At 40.6% G+C, this 16,248-nt stretch overlaps 2 protein-coding genes across 5 annotated transcripts; one reads left to right on the top strand and one right to left on the bottom strand.

Annotated features, from left to right (window-relative positions):
* Window positions 1–394: 394 nt before the first annotated feature.
* LOC135163985 (calcium-binding mitochondrial carrier protein Aralar1) lies at window positions 395–10,704 on the bottom strand. Of its 3 annotated transcripts, none has more exons than XM_064123898.1 (14): window positions 10,443–10,704; window positions 5,220–5,276; window positions 4,455–4,597; window positions 4,251–4,366; window positions 4,024–4,163; window positions 3,479–3,858; window positions 3,329–3,419; window positions 2,852–3,046; window positions 2,604–2,774; window positions 2,310–2,450; window positions 2,042–2,236; window positions 1,530–1,632; window positions 820–910; window positions 395–738 (listed from the first exon to the last, which is right to left on the bottom strand). In XM_064123898.1, the coding sequence occupies exons 3-14, from the start codon at window positions 4,562–4,564 to the stop codon at window positions 558–560; spliced, it is 1,914 nt and encodes a 637-aa protein (XP_063979968.1). In that variant the 5' UTR covers window positions 4,565–4,597; window positions 5,220–5,276; window positions 10,443–10,704; the 3' UTR covers window positions 395–557. The 3 variants fall into 3 exon arrangements, with proteins under 3 accessions (XP_063979968.1, XP_063979966.1, XP_063979967.1); XM_064123896.1 differs by having other exon boundaries at window positions 10,447–10,704; XM_064123897.1 differs by lacking the exon at window positions 10,443–10,704 and adding an exon at window positions 6,182–6,406.
* Window positions 10,705–11,113: 409 nt separating this feature from the next.
* Sec24cd (Secretory 24CD) lies at window positions 11,114–16,128 on the top strand. 2 transcript variants are annotated; one of them, XM_064123891.1, is made up of 6 exons: window positions 11,114–11,330; window positions 11,879–12,247; window positions 12,389–13,394; window positions 13,521–15,218; window positions 15,333–15,517; window positions 15,650–16,128. In XM_064123891.1, the coding sequence occupies exons 2-6, from the start codon at window positions 11,894–11,896 to the stop codon at window positions 15,791–15,793; spliced, it is 3,387 nt and encodes a 1,128-aa protein (XP_063979961.1). In that variant the 5' UTR covers window positions 11,114–11,330; window positions 11,879–11,893; the 3' UTR covers window positions 15,794–16,128. The 2 variants fall into 2 exon arrangements, with proteins under 2 accessions (XP_063979961.1, XP_063979962.1); XM_064123892.1 differs by lacking the exon at window positions 11,114–11,330 and adding an exon at window positions 11,347–11,507.
* The last annotated feature ends 120 nt before the right edge of the window (window positions 16,129–16,248 follow it).

Here is a 16,248-nt window from a genome sequence, read left to right as displayed (position 1 = left end):
TGATATAATTCCGAAATATATCGCTTCAAAAAATTGTGGTGAGTAATTTATTTAGTCCCTCAGTTCATTTGATTTATCGCTTTATTCTTCTCTCTCGATTTAATCTAGGAGTTACTTTGTGCTGGAGTATCTCAGTGACAATGAAAATATATTACTGAATGTAACTGGTGCATAGAATGCCGTTCTTTAAGTAGAAAAGAAGAACAGAGTTTACTGCTCATACATAGCTTCTCGTAATTTTTTTTTCTCATCTTTGCCATGCATCTTTACGCACTTGCACTCTCACATAATTTCCATCATATATTACATATTTCATATATGTACATTTAGCTAGCAAAAAACTCTCATCCAGTGGCTGAAACACTAACGGGGGGAGGGCTAAATTGGATGAGAATTATTTTTTTTTTTCGAGGTACTTTGTTTTTTGCTCGGCTGGTGGCACGTTTACCAACACTACTATATACCTTCCCCCCTTCATGGTGTATACGTATGGCAGCCAGTGATCATTTTTTTCCCCCGACATTAATTCGCTTGGTCTTGGTCATCCTGGACGTTGATTACTTCTGCTGGGGTCGTGGCGCTGCTTGAAACCTTGGTAAACACAAACCAAATTTCGTTTCAATTCCAGTGAGAATGGGCAGGGCAACCTCGTAACCACCTATGTGGTCGGGGTTTGTAGATTTTATCTCGTCGGCAACCCCTGTTGATGGCACTTTCTGCTCTGATCCCGTTGGTCGTCTGCAAAGAAAATTATTCATTAAGATTTTTCAATCTTTACCGCTTTTTTCTCCTGAAAAAAAAACATTTCGTGATACTTACGTCCCACCGAAATCAACCACGAACAGCCTTTGCAGAAGTTCATACGTGAACAAAGTAACTCCGAACTGTGGTGATGATCTAAACACTCGAGCTAGAATAAAACAGAGAAAAGTCAATCTCCACATTCAGGACTCGAGATAAATCATCATTAACATTGCATAACACAGCCACACAGTTAACAACGGTGATCACGTAATAAAAATTGTAATGAGGATGGCGATGACGGCGTCGTGGTCGTGGTAGAATTAAATGCGTCGAAATACAAAGATAAAAAAATTATTAATGAAATAATGACAAAGAAATGAAAACAGTTCAACGAATAAAACCAGTTGATTAGAACGAAATTCAGACTGGATGCCAGAGAATATATTGTCTACTTACTGACCAGTAAATCGCCAGGTCATATTGGGGAGAAAAGGAAGACCAATAGTGCGCCAGGTCCCGGAACCCGGCGCCGAATATTCAAAATGTATTACTAACTGTCTGTTCTTTGCACTGATAATAAAGCGAGCGTTTCTATTTTTCTAGCTGTGGCGTATGAAAAAGTTCTGCTGTTCAAAATAAATTACAATGGACAATGTGTCGTAAAGAAAATCAAAGACTAAGTGAAAATAAAAAGTAAATTATTGCCTGAACAATGAATGATTGAGGAAGCAGATCAGCAGAATTTTTTTATTTTTTTCTTTATGCGTAAATAATTGTATACGTACCTGTGGCTCCCTTCCAAAATGCTCTAGCTCCTTCCTCCTTCCATATTTTCCTAGCACAGTCTACAAGGCCGTTGTAGGTGGTCTGACCTTCTCGTGCCACAACCTAACATATTTAATTTTATTATTGATTAATTTAAAGGTCCCTACCAACATTTCGGGATCGTTCATGTTATCAGCGATTCTATTTACAAGCTTTAGTGTAAAAAACAATAGTCTATTTCTATACAAGTGGGACAAGAGCAGTTGGTGGCCCGAGGCAAAGCCGAGGCATCATTTAAAAACGATTGAGTCGAGGGAGTCAATGAAAAATTCTAAGCGATAATCTCCAAAAAATCTTTAACAAACTATCACAGCAGATAATTTTTCATGACAAGAATTTTCCTGAATTCACCTATAAAAATCTATAAAATGATTTCACACTTTGATAAAAAGAACAAAAGATGAAAAAAAACTCTAAAGCTAATAAAATCTAAAAATTGAAGAAGCAATATCTCACGTTTCTTGACAATTACCTGTAACCTAGTTTTAATAACGTCTGCCGGTGTGACAAGAGCCGCAGCTGGCACTCCAGCGATTGCTCCAGCTGCCAGGAGTGACAAAGGGGTATTATATCCACCTTCGTCGGCCAGTTTAGCTTTTGTATGAGCGTACATGGGAAAGTAAATGGCACTAAATGGTACGTCACGGAGAAAACAGGCTCTCGCCCCCTGAATTTACGAAGAAAAAGTGTTATAACACCGTGAAGGAGCTTCAAGGGATACAGCAATATGGTTAACTCACTTTGTAGAGGCCAAAGAGTCCCAATTCTTGGACAACAGTCCAAGCTCGAACTTTGGAACCTCCTGCGATCTCACCTGCTACCTGGAGCCTGATTTTCACGATTTCCAAGGGATTGGTGAAGATCACTTGAGATCCTCCAGCCTAAATTGATTTTTTTTATGATTTTCAAGTAGTGTCAGTGTTCTATGAACTATTAAGTATGCTATTGTCTCGATCAGCCATTTCACTCGTTTTTAAATGAAAGGCATTCTTCAGCAAGAAAATAAAGCCGTTCTGAAATTTAAAAAAACTTACACAAGCACCCGAAACAATTTCTCCATAAAGAGGTAGATTTCCATTTTTATCAGCGAATTTATCCCTGACAAAATCATTCACCGTCAACTTGATTGCTTTCTCTGGTGCCACTCCCATCAGCTGTGGCACCAAACCCCTGTAGAGGCCAAAAAATCCCTCATGCCTGATGACCTGTCAAACGCAACGTACAAACTTTTATGATTAAACGATGTAGCTACAAACGTCACCTCAGACTCTTTGATCCCAACCTTTTTGCAGCAATCGAAGCTATTTCTGTACATAAGTTCACCAATGAATGAGCCTGTTCTTTGATTCTGCATTCGCGTTTTCACCAGATCTATTGGGTAAACGGCTGTCGCACCAACAGCACCGCCAATCGATCCCAGGACGAAACGATACCCGCTCTCTAGGATTTGCGTTCCTAATCCTCGTTCGTCAGGACTCTAAAAGATTTTTTCGCCCACCATTAATGAGATTGTTTTTGCAGGAAAGGGTGGAGAGAAATAAAGCATAAGATTTGAGGACTGATTACGCAACGATTGTTTTAAGAATAATGGGTTCTACAAGGTTTTCGCAACTGTAGGTACGTAGCATTAATATTCTCCGAGATAAACTTTCTATCATATTCTAAATTATTCATCTTTTACTTAAGTGATGTAATTACCCTCAATTATGTTACTGTTACACCAGTAGATAAAATAGGTATGACTCAAATGAATAATTACCGAGACGGCCTTCAGCAGTGCTAGACGCCTGGTAATGTGTTTAAAATACTGTTCTGGGGTGATGGCCACCAAATCATTATAAACAATTTTCCTGCAATTTGAAATGAATTAAAATCTCAATTCTCCATCATTTCCACAATTATCACGTACCCACTTTGATGAAGAAGTTCGCACATGTGGAATAGAATGTCAACTTCAAGTGGTGTTATCTGTGACATCATTTGAGCTGAATGCAAAAATTCCTCCTTGGTAACTTCTTGATAGCGATGGCCACCCGTTGCATTCAGGTAGATTCTCTTGATTAGCTCCATATTATTGAGGAGTGAATTGAATGCCATGAAGTAGGGAAAACTGACTTTTCTCCCGCCGGCGGTACCCACCGCTGCCATGAGATTATCCTTGACTTCTTTAGTGAGTAGATGGCTCTTGATGTTGAGCATAATGTCTTGAAAGTCTGTTGTAGATATGAAACCATCTCCATTTTTATCGAATTTCTTGAATGCCTCTGTGGCGTACTCCTCGTGAAAATCCTGGTAATTGAGTGGTGAAAATACCATGAGCAAATGAATGTTGAGGGATAGTTAGAGAAGTTACTAACGAGGCACGAAAATTATTCATTTGTGAACTTTCACAAGAGATTACAAATACTCATACAAGAAATTAATTAAATATATGCAATAACTTTGTAAACTTACGTGTAAGAATTGACTGAACTCTGCGTAACTAATTAGTCTTTTTTTATCTTTTCCAAAATATAATTTAATGAAACTACTCTCCATATTGAACGGCATTCTCTGATGGAGTTCAGTTTTCTTCATCACCTCAGCGAATTCATCTGCACCAGGAGAATCAGTTAATTAATCTTAATCATGACTACAGCAATGCTAACTTAGCTTAGATAGTTAAATGAAATAGGCCTCACCAAATGCAACCATTCCATTTCCATTAGTATCAAACAACTGGAAGGCCGTTTTATAAAGGGCGTCGGGTACACAGAGAAGCCCCTCGAATGCTTGAAACTCAGCGAAGGATATGAGTCTGCGAAATAGAATTAAAAATCAGAATTTTCACCCGCATTGTTGAATAATACCTGAGGATTCTCGCACGGTGAATGCGATGAGCTTACCCATCTTTGCTGGTGTCAACGATGCCTGCCAACAGGTTGACGGAGTCAGGATTGTAGTCGGCATCTGTGTAAAGGCCAAGGTAGGTTCGCACAAAGTCAGCCGGGGTCATGAACCGCTCCCCATTCTTCTGCTGGGAGGCATACTAAAAACATCAAGAGTTACGTGAGCTCAAGATCATCGATTCTCATCAATCATCGATAGTGGAAGTTATAAGTGAAATCAGTAAATAAATATTTATATTATTTAAATAGACGTTTTCGTGTCTCAAAGTATTAAAGTATTAATTTTTCCGTCTGTAATTCCTTCATATGAGTCTTCAGAAACTGAAACGCTCGTTATCATTCGTTTTTTTCGATTCATATAGTTTGATATCCCGTTATCACCATCCTTCGATCCCGCGCAGCCTTCGTGGCCATCGGGGTAAGCAAAATCCCTTTATTACCTTCTGGGTACTGGCATAGAAGAAATTCAACCGAACAATTTTCCACTTATTTAAATTTTTAATAACTTCGTCATATTTCCTGTAATCTTCCCTTAGACTCCGCCCCTACCCCCTCCATTTGTCAAGGAAACCACGGAAGACCTCAGGCATTCGTACGGCCAATATTGCAGATCCCATTCCCAGATGGCTTTGCATGGCTTTTCCTCCCATATTTTAAAATTATCAGTATGTTATGGTTTTTTTCATTCAGAATGACATATATTCTTCAACTATTTTTCGATTTTCTCAGATCCACGTACAATAGAAATAATGTTCGTCTTACCTGATCGAAAATCTCATGGAGACGCTCAGTATTGGCTCGTTTTAGATATCCAGATCCCTAAAATAAAAATAAAACAAATCATGCGAATGAGTAAATCGAATATGATTCATGTGTTTTATTGACATTGATCGGGGTCAATTGCCAGGGCTGAAGAACGTGGCAATCTGATCGACTCATATCGATTCATAAGTGATCGAATTTTATATAATTCAATTTTCATTTACTCCCAACACTTCAGATTTGATTTCGAATATATTAAAGGGAACTTTCGATTCATCTGCTCCGATAAAATTATCGTGATAAATAACAATCTTAAACCACTAATCTACGTTCCCCACTTTGTTTTTTAATGTTTGGAATTCCCATAAACCAGCGGCACGAGAATGTTCCACTTCAAGAAACTGTTGGACTCATTGTATTTCCCCTCCATGACTTAAACTTGTGAATCCCCTTTACAATAGGTTATTGAACCGACCAGCTAGGTATGCAGTTCAACAAATAAATAAATGAATAGTCGCCCGGTGAAGTCGCAATGCGAACCGCACTATTCCAGTGCGTTGGATTATGAAGGAAAAACGCGTATAAATAAAAAAGTAAAAAAAAAATTAAGAATTCCTCAGGAAAATTATTTTCCACTAACAAGTACATCCCTCAAAAATTGTTTGCGATCGACGGGGTAATTTTAACTGGTGCCAGATACTTGTCATATATTCCAAGCATTGTTGGGCCGATGTGTCCACGAGGTGGTTGCAACCATTCAATGACCTTGTCTACCCACGCGTGTCTCTTTCCTCGTGTACGCTAGTGGCTCCGGGTGTCACGCGGGCTTCGCGTGACGCCAGGGGGGACCCCGGAAAGTGGTATTCAGAGGAACATGTGCACCATTGAAAAAGTGAGATGCTTATATCGCCAACGAGCGGAGTAATTACGATACCTGATATAAAAATACCTGGGCTACGTACTTTTGATGTAGGCATGTCAGCTCAACGCCGCTTGTTCAATTATTCAAGCACTCGATCGAATTTGAGAAAAATCTACTCCAATTTAAATCCCGAGTGATGAAGAGTCGTCGGGAGAACACTTTTGGAGTATTTTCAGTCAATATTTTCAGATCAATTTTGTTATCACAAGTTCAATTATGTGTAGTACTTGCTGCACACAAACACGAGGCACTGCGCAAGTGAAACTAAATGAATTTGAGCGACGGCCCTGCCGGCGAGATAAAGAAAGTCTGTACTATACCGATGAACAGAGATGGATGAACTCATCCCCACCAGGTCAGTAGTTTCACTCATTCCCGTGTAGACAAGTTACCCCGAAATTTTTTCCATCTGTCCACCAGATTTCACTAGTTTTTGAAAATACAAAATTCATGGAACTCTGCATTTTTCTTTGTCGGAAATCCGTAAAAACCGGATTCAAGGACATTTTTAATTATAAGAAATTGATTAAACTTGCGATTGTATAAATAAATATGAAACTGTGAAGAAATAATGTGAAATTGTATTCCCCTGTCGTGAGAAACTGAATAATTCAACTGTTTCATTTACAATTTTAATAAATGAACGAACGCTTAACATAAATATCTACCTGTAAATTAAAAAAAAACTAGGGCGATAATACTACGAACAGAACTAAATGGAGTGAGATAGTCTTAATGAAAATTAATTCATTTTTAATCGCACAATGACAACTGATTAGTCATTTTTCGCTTCGCATTGAGTGTCCGAGACACGCATATTTGTTAATTAATAATAACTGGCAAAATTGCATAAATTTACATAGATTAGGTTAATTAGCGGACTTCAATATCAACTGAATATAATCTGCCATAAAAAATCCTACTTCCTCTCATGTCTTCCACCTCTGAATAAATGAGAAATGAATTCAATCAAAACCAAATACTCTATTAAAACTAACTAATTTTTCATTTTGCAACAATGCCTGATGATGCGCTCGCCAACACCAGTACTTTCTCATGGACATTCACTACATAAACCATGATATTTTCCACTGGATAACTGATAATAATTAGCAAATACATGACAAATAAACTGCAGCAGTGTTATCAGTGGCTGTCAGATGACACTACAATGATTATACCCGCCGGCAGATAAGACCACCTCTACTAGTAAAAATCATTCGAATAATTCGTCCCAGTGCTGTCGAAACTGCTGACCGTGACGCAATGCAAATATTCTTATCACTTGCCCTATCACTCGCACGTCATAATCGGAATCTTTCCTCGGGGGGTCTCTATTTTCTCTTTCAAATTCTTTCGTATCTCCAACTATGTCCAACATTTCGCAAGCTGTTTGTCCCGTCGAAATTGTAAAAAATAATGTCGATTTCACCACAAGTTGTTTGGCGACCAAATACAATTATAATTATTTTAAACAAACATGTCATTGTCCATTGAAGTAACCTTCCCTTCCGCCCATTAAACAGGCAAAATTAAATCCGTTTTATCAACCGCACACGGATGCAAACTGCCCATTCTACCGTAATCACACGCTAACAATCATTTTTATTCAATAAAACAAATAATTATCTGAATGTGGAGCAGTGGATGCTCGAACTATTGACAATCCCTCGACCCACTCGAATCCCTCGACGGGAAGACATTATAATCCAGTGCATTATCACATCCCTGCCATGTGATACAATGTGGAACATACACCACAGTGTCAGATACACACATAAGGGATAACTACACTCACTAGTTCTCTGTGGAACCCGATGAAATAAGGAGGCCAATTGAAGGCCTCCACAAGCCCCGATGCAAATCAATATCACGTGTCTAAAGTATATACCAGAATTAAACGAAAATTTCCGAAAGTTCGGGCACAAGTCTGAGACAAATGCAGAAATTGTGAGGAAATGAATCCCTCGTCACGACCTTGTGAACAACAAAATTGGTATTATATTGATATCATCTGATAACTGACGAAGACAACTATACATTCCGGTTAGTCATTTAAATGTCAGAATTCTGGGAAGCGGAAATGCGCTCGTGATGAGCAATACATCAACTTTTTCCTAGTCTTCTGGGTACGTGATTGTTGGACGATGGTTAATGGTTTCCCGCAGCGTTAACTATCTTAAATAAGACAGACCGAGCTCGAACGTCGAGGTAAATCGATTCCCAGCGTATCTGGTCGTGTCTTGTTCCATCTAATTGATCCCTTATCGCATGTAAATATTTGCTGGCCACTTTCCCTGGGATATCGTTCTCTCATTATTGAAGTTGGATGATGACAGTGCGATGTGGTGACCAGGAATTACAGGTTATTGAGACCTGCACGATACGAGTTTAATGAATGAAATTTTCGTTGAAGTATCACATCGTTCGGAATGTTGCAATCTGCTCGAGGTCAACCGCTTATTGTTGTGCACCCGTAACTGCAGTTAATGCAACGTGCAAGGACACTGTACCTTACGTCAAACGTGCAACTTCCTACTGATGAGGATTATAAATATATATGTTCGAATAGGATAAAAGCACGTACAAACTTTCGCGGTACAAAAAATTGTACAAATAAGCGTCTGACTCTTGTATTCATAAAAATCCTGTAAATTGAATCGTCAACTAGTGTCGGTTTCACTAGTTTCAGTTGCATGTGAATTTGCTCATCATCAAGGGCAATTTGTTTATTTCAATCAGCGTGAGACAAACAATAAAAACTGAAATTTCAACCCCATGAGAGTATAAAAAACTCAAGAAAATCTCATTGATTTAATTAGGAAATCTCTAATGAGCCACAAAATTGATTTATATCGATCCAGAAATGCAGTGAATTATTAAAAAATCAGATCAAAAATTTGGTTGAAAATCAGTGAACCAACATGATCGCAATCCCATTGTTATTGATAATTGTGAGTGACTGATTCGTGAATGTATATTCAACATAAAATAATTGAGTAAAACCAACGAGGAAAAAGTTATTGACATCCACGAGCTAACGAGCGCACCGTCATCTTTGAATTTAATTTTAGTCGGGCGTCTTATTTGTTTCTGGCGTTTCAACGAACAAACACTTGTGTGAAGGTGTAAGGGGACCACTTGTAGCATATGCATCACTAACACCACATACGAAGGAAGAAAAACAATGAATTATCCAGCAAATCGCATCAATCAAACTGGGATATTGATCCCTGTTCTTGTCTCATAAATGACGCGGAAAAATCCCTTCGCAAATATATCATTAACGAATCTCAATATCAATCCCATCCCTTCTCACACACTCCCCCTCATAAATTTCCTCAATAAAATATACATTTCGCCCTAGATTCTCCCCCACCTGCACTCGGAATTTGTGCTAAAAGTAGCGCTGGGCGCGTGGAATGATCTATAATAGAATATCTGGGATTTGATCCTACAATTTCGAAAAATAAATATCAATTAACTTGTTCAATGCCATATTTCCCAGTTTTTTTTTATCAACTAATGAACGAAAACATCTTTCGTAAGAAATACCTTTATTTTTATTCCCGACGGCTCCAACGAGTGAACTATCAATTAAAATCTAAAACCGTTGGGAATTGGGGTATAAAAAAATTCGAGCGGTTGAAATTACCCACAAAGCACTAAAACAAATTTTGGGAATTATTGCAAACTATAATTTCGTGACTACGACTGCGATAATTCGCGTAAGGAAAAAATTACTGTCTCTCCGTGTCAGAGATTTTCACCAGAAACTAATTAATAATTAATATCGACGTGATCTGCCCGACCGCTTCGCAACTGCAAAAATTCAGCGGCGAACTGAAGCAATGAGAGCTCTCTCATTGCGGATAAATCCTAATCATCTCAATTTCGTATTGAAACCGAAGGGACAAAATGGTTCATGAACTGTGAAATCGAAATCGAGAGTGAGGGTTGTTGGGGATGAGTTCCGGTGACCTCGAAACCCGCGGTAGTCTCGGGTGGTGAATAGGATCGATAGCACTTACTCTCCGCCATTCCTTAGCGCGGAAAATAGTGTCTAATCCGAAAATTCCCATTCAACACTCGCAAGAAGTTGTTAAATTACGTTCAATGTCGTAGGTAAACCGAAGAGGTCATTATTTTTTCACCCGTCAGTTTGAACATCTGCCAAAAAATAAATCGTAAAATTGTACGAGAGCAGTGGGAATCCGCCCTTGAACAATTTCCCGTCACCATCGAATGACATTTATCAGTAATCTGATGATCAATGACACGATATGACGAACAGGACTTACCCACCTCTTGGCAGGATGCTCGTAGGAACAGCGAATCTCTCAACATTCCCAGGATAATTGTTACCTCGATATGTTTATCCCTCGGGAATAATTAAAAAACCACTTGGATATGGGATTATCAACAAATTTCGTGGGGTTGTTCACGCGTAATACCACTTGTCGGATTTGACAGAGATCCCTTTGGCTTATGGGAGGCACGAGAGAGCTTTGAATACACCCTGCAGGACGGAAGCTGCCATACTACTGCACACAGTGGCCTCCTTCCTATTCAGTGGACCTTGGGTGCATTCGCGTGCAATCGCCCCTGACAGATATAGCTTTGCGCAGAGTCGATAAGATAGGGAATTCCAACCGCGATGTACATAGCCACCGAGGACACTACTCACATTATTTATTTAAAAATAAATGTGACACTCACGAAACATCTGAAGCTCAGTACAAATGGGTACAAACCTGCTACTAACAACAGAATTTGTTCATTTTACGAAAAGCAATCACTTTCGGTTGTCTAGAGGCGACTTTTTCTGTCGACTCTAGCCACCAAAATCGACGGTGGCGCCTCTCACCTCCGGGGTCAGTACTAAATACTGAGCGGATTTTTCCTACTTTCTTAAAATTAAATCTTTAAAAAAGTAGTCCAGCTTCTAACTTTACGATAAGAGGATCAAAATACCAGTGACTTGGGACTGATTCGAATTTTTCAAGTGCTCGAAAATTTTTTCTATGACGTGTCCGGAGGAACGTGTGTGAGACGCATGCGCACTGTCACCTTACGTGGCATCTGTAAGAATCGCTGTCTCAGTGAGATACATTCTCTCGTTTTAGTGTAAACATTTGTCAATATTTAGGATATCGGTTATGATTTAAATAACGAAATTAATCGATCAGGTGAGAATAAATGTGTTGTTTACTAAATGGCTGAGATACCAGAGATTTATGGTGAATTGGAATAATTGGAGCAGACGGAATAGGGGTTACTAAACACCTGCGTGTGAAGTTCATGAAGTGTATTTTATAAATCCCAACCTTTTTATTCCAACTGTTGTCCCGGAGTTCGATATGTTGGTAATTAAATAGTCGTTAGTAGTACATTTCTTTCATTTATCGAATGATTGCGAGTGTATAAGGTTAGGTTGATTATATTTCTCCCTTCGAAAGGGAGAAATGATCTCGTAATCCTGGCATTTAATCTCTTTAAATGTCAGAATTCATCGATTTCCATATTTCCTGATTTCTTCGATGACACATCGTACTGATTGAGTTCAGTCTGTGGAATGTGAACTGTTCCAATGGTCCGATAGTTTTTCTAGTCCAAACAAATTCTTAACCTACTGGTTATCATCAACAATATGTTACGTTAACAATATTCGCCCAATTTTTGCCACATGCATTCCTCGGCTCAATTTTTTAAATGTGTATTATCGCTGTGTCTCCAGTGAGAACACAACACAATGAATCAGCAGTACATGCATCAGGCGCACCAGCAGCCGCCTCAGCCTCATCCACAAGCTCCACATTATGGAGGTCCTCCAGGCAATTCTGCGTATGAAGGGCTGAACGCCAATGTTCCTCCGAATATGATGAAACCTCCTGTGAATTCTCAGCACTATCAATTACCCAAGAACCAGCCAGGACCACCACCAGGAAGCATGCCACCAGGAGCCAATCCATACTATAATTACAATGCTCAAGTCAACAATCAGCAGGCACCTCCATCCAGCTCTCTCCATGGACCACCACCATCGGTCAATCAGGATAATTTGACTAATGAAATGGCTAACATGGGGCTGAATAATCCCCCATCGGTGAGTATTGATGATTTGGGGAGGAACGAAGGAGGTCAAATGCATTCAGGATTTCAGTTTATTGACTATTTTGATTGAGATCATAATGTGTATTATCCTCATGGATGTAGTCTAATTCAATTAAAAATTTCTCCCCTGCAGGCCTTTCCCCCGCCGCCGCCAACGAACACTGCCCCTCCCCCCTCGAACATGAATGGTTTTTCCTCGTCAGATCACTCCCCCTCAGGTCCCTCAGATCCTCACCTCCCACCGGCAGCCTCCACCCAACCCCAGAGTCTTCCGCCGAATCAAAACACCCCATCCAACATGAACAGATACCCAATCGAACCCCCCCAAATGATACAAAAGCCTCCTGGACCCCCAATGGCCTATCCACCTACCCAACAGAGACCAATGCCGGGTCAACAGCCCCCAGCTGCGCTCCCCCCTCCAAATGCCCTGATGCCAGGTGCTCCTCATCCCCAGACATTCCCAGGTACTCGATTACCTCCAGGACCCCCAGGAAACCCAGCCCTTTCTGCCCCCCCACCTCACAACTTGGGAGGCCCACCCCTTACACAACCCCCCTACAACGCCTACCCGCCCCAGGGCCCTCCTCAGGGTCAGCAAAACCATCAGAATCTTCAGAGGCAGATGATGTCAGGTCCTCCTATGGCCTCCAGTGGACTCCAACAACCCCAGATGCCTCCCATGCCCCAAATGCGTCAACCTCCAGGTGCAATGCCTGGTCCAATGCCCGGTTACCAACCCCCAGATCCCTACAGTGGCCAGCGCAGTCCCTTCCACCCTCAAGGCCTCAACATGTCAGGACCCACTCCAGGGTACCAGCCCGGTGTCCAGCCCCAACAGGCAAAACGTCTCGACCCTGAATCCATGCCCAGTCCTATCCAAGTAATGCAGGACGATCAACGAACCCGCGGAGGTGTATTCATCACGAATCAGAAAGGCCTCGCACCTCCCTTTGTCACGACAAAATTCGTCGTTCAAGATCAGGGCAACGCATCCCCCAGATTCATCAGATCCACCATCTACACAGTTCCAACGACAACTGACATAATGAAACAAACTGGAGTGCCTTTTGGACTGATTGTCAGTCCCATGGCCCAGGTGATCGAGGAGGAGCAGGAGCCACCAATTGTCGATATGGGTGGGTTCAATTCTTCATGTCTCCCGTTAATATCCCAGTAATCATTAATTAGCCCTAGTTTTATTGCTAGGGAAATATTCATTGAAACTTCACTGAGATGATTTTATCGTCACGTAATCATTGCAGGTGAAGTCGGGCCTGTGAGGTGCATCAGATGTAAGGCCTATATGGGCCCCTTCATGCAGTTCATCGACGCTGGACGAAGATTCCAATGCGCCTTCTGCAAAGCCACCACCGAAGTTCCATCAGAATACTTCCAGCATCTTGATCACACTGGTCAGCGAATGGATCGTTACGAAAGACCGGAACTGATGCTGGGAACTTACGAGTTTATCGCTACTAAGGAGTACTGCAGAAACACAACCTTTCCGAAGCCACCAGCCATAGTGTTCGTCATCGATGTGTCCTATAATAACGTTAAATCAGGATTAGTTGATCTTCTGTGCAGTGAACTCAAGAACATCATAAAACATCTTCCCAAGGATCGTTTTCAGGAGAAAACTCTCATGAAAGTAGGATTCATCACCTACTCGAATACTGTACATTTCTACAATATCAGCCCCAATTTAACCCAACCACAGATGATGGTCGTGGGAGACGTGCAGGATGTATTTATGCCATTGTTGGATGGATTCTTAGGAGATCCTGAGGAGAGTGAAGCTGTTATTGATGCCTTATTGGCACAAATTCCCGTTATGTTTGCTGATACTCGCGAAACAGAGACGATACTGGCACCGGCGATTCAGGCGGGCTTGGAGGCATTGAGAGCCTCTGATTGTCCAGGTAAACTGATGGTGTTTCATTCGTCTCTGCCCATTGCAGAAGCCCCTGGCAAACTGAAGAACAGGGATGACAGAAAGCTGCTTGGAGGGGACAAGGAGAAGACTGTCTTGGCTCCTCAGAGCACTGTTTACAATCACCTGGGACAGGAGTGCGTTGGGGTTGGCTGCAGTGTCGATCTCTTCGTCTTCAATAATTCTTACGTCGATCTTGCCACCATTGGACAAGTATCCAGATTGACTGGGGGTGAGGTTTATAAATACACGTATTTCCAGGCTGACAGTGATGGTAATCGTCTTGTTATGGATATTATTAATAATATTAGTAGACCAATTGCGTTTGACGCTGTAATGAGGGTCAGAACGTCCACTGGGGTCAGACCCACGGATTTCTATGGACACTTCTACATGTCGAATACTACGGATATGGAATTGGCTAGCATTGATTGTCATAAAGCTGTTGCGGTCGAGGTCAAGCATGATGATAAGTTGTCTGATGAAGAAGGAGTTTATGTTCAAGTCGCGCTACTCTACACGTCGTGTGGAGGTGTACGTCGATTGAGAATTATTAATCTCAGTCTCAAGACTTCATCACAGATGGCCGAGTTGTACAGAGCTTGTGATCCTGATGCTGTTGTCAATTTCTTTGCTAAACAAAGTGTCTTTAAGCTCATTGAATCCACACCTAAGGCTGTCAAGGACAATTTGATAAGCAAGTGTGCCACTATTTTGGCTGCGTACAGGAAACACTGTGCCTCGCCCTTCAGTGCCAGTCAGCTTGTTCTACCAGAATGCATGAAACTCCTTCCTCTTTATGTCAATTGTCTGCTTAAGAGCGATGCTATCTCTGGGGGAGCTGATATGACAATCGATGACAGAACTTTCGTCATGATGGCCGTTGCTACCATGCCTCTTTATACGTCCGTTAATTACTTCTATCCGAGGCTGCTCCCACTGCACGATATCGATCCACAGGCCAATGAACTACCACAGCAGCTCAGGTGTTCCATTGATAAGTTTTCTGAGGATGGAGCTTATTTACTAGGTATGTTGATGTTTAACTTTATTGTTTTCTGAATAGGGAATATTCAATTTTCCTTTGAGACATTAATTGCTGGAAACCCTAATTATAACTTTTGGGCCTGTCTTAATTTTCCAGAGAATGGGATTCACATGTTCCTCTGGCTGGGTCTTGCACTGTCCCCAGAGTGGACTCAGGCAGTTTTCGGTGCACCGGTAGTTGACACTGAGCGTACCTCACTTCCTGTCTTGGATAATCAACTCAACATACGTATAAGAGATATAATTGCCCGTGTTCGTGCCGAAAGACATCATTGCATGAGGGTGAGTAACATTTTCACAACTTTCACATTTGATGACACACATAATTACGAATTCTTGGGATTAATTTTATTGTCCGGATGTCCTTCTTCTCGATTTTCTCGTTGATTCGTAACTACTCATCATATTTTACAGTTGACAATTGTACGCCAGAGGGATAAACTGGAAATGGTTCTTCGTCACTTTTTGGTGGAAGACCGAGGCAATGACAACAGCCAGAGCTACGTCGATTTCCTCTGTCATATGCACAAAGAGATCAAGACACTCCTTAGTAATTAAAATTATTATATCCCATGGCAATATGTCGGAAAATCACGGATTTAAATTAACAAGAAGTTCTGGACACTAACAACTGGAGAGTGAACGAGGATAGACTGGTGTCTAATCAATTCCATTCGGAGTGAATTAACCCTGGAGATATCTATAATCCAAAAATGAAAAAGAAAACCGGAGAAAAAAATCTGTATTATCTTTACAATTTTACTTTAAATTAGTTTTTTTTGTTATTTTATTCCGTACGGAGGAGAAGCAAGTGCGATAAATTAATTAAGAAATGCAACGCAAACTATGTAAAAAAATAAAAATGAAAATATATATCTATATATATATACAGAGATACACAAATTTATATGAAAAACAACAAATACACTGCTGTTTAAGTTTGAAAAACATTTTTGGGATGGAGGTGATGTTTTTTTATTTTAAATTGATGGCACCAACCTGATGAAGAGATT

The sequence above is a fragment of the Diachasmimorpha longicaudata genome, chromosome 6 (assembly GCF_034640455.1).
Source record: "Diachasmimorpha longicaudata isolate KC_UGA_2023 chromosome 6, iyDiaLong2, whole genome shotgun sequence".
NCBI classification, from domain to species: domain Eukaryota; kingdom Metazoa; phylum Arthropoda; class Insecta; order Hymenoptera; family Braconidae; genus Diachasmimorpha; species Diachasmimorpha longicaudata.
The sequence above is the reverse complement of the archived record's forward strand: the minus strand, read 5'-3'. Positions and strand labels throughout refer to the sequence as shown.

Excerpts from the sequence above, each read along its gene's own strand:
- LOC135163985 (XM_064123896.1), bottom strand. The coding sequence starts at position 10,488 with ATGTTGAGAGATTCGCTGTTCCTACGAGCATCCTGCCAAGAG. Across the intron at positions 5,277-10,446 it reads TACGAGCATCCTGCCAAGAG|GGATCTGGATATCTAAAACG; the intron begins GTGGGTAAGTCC and ends TTTTTATTTTAG. Across the intron at positions 1,633-2,041 it reads TTATTAAAACTAGGTTACAG|GTTGTGGCACGAGAAGGTCA; the intron begins GTAATTGTCAAG and ends TAAATATGTTAG.
- Sec24cd (XM_064123891.1), top strand. The coding sequence starts at position 11,894 with ATGAATCAGCAGTACATGCATCAGGCGCACCAGCAGCCGCCTCAGCCT. Across the intron at positions 12,248-12,388 it reads GGCTGAATAATCCCCCATCG|GCCTTTCCCCCGCCGCCGCC; the intron begins GTGAGTATTGAT and ends TCTCCCCTGCAG. Across the intron at positions 15,518-15,649 it reads AAAGACATCATTGCATGAGG|TTGACAATTGTACGCCAGAG; the intron begins GTGAGTAACATT and ends CATATTTTACAG.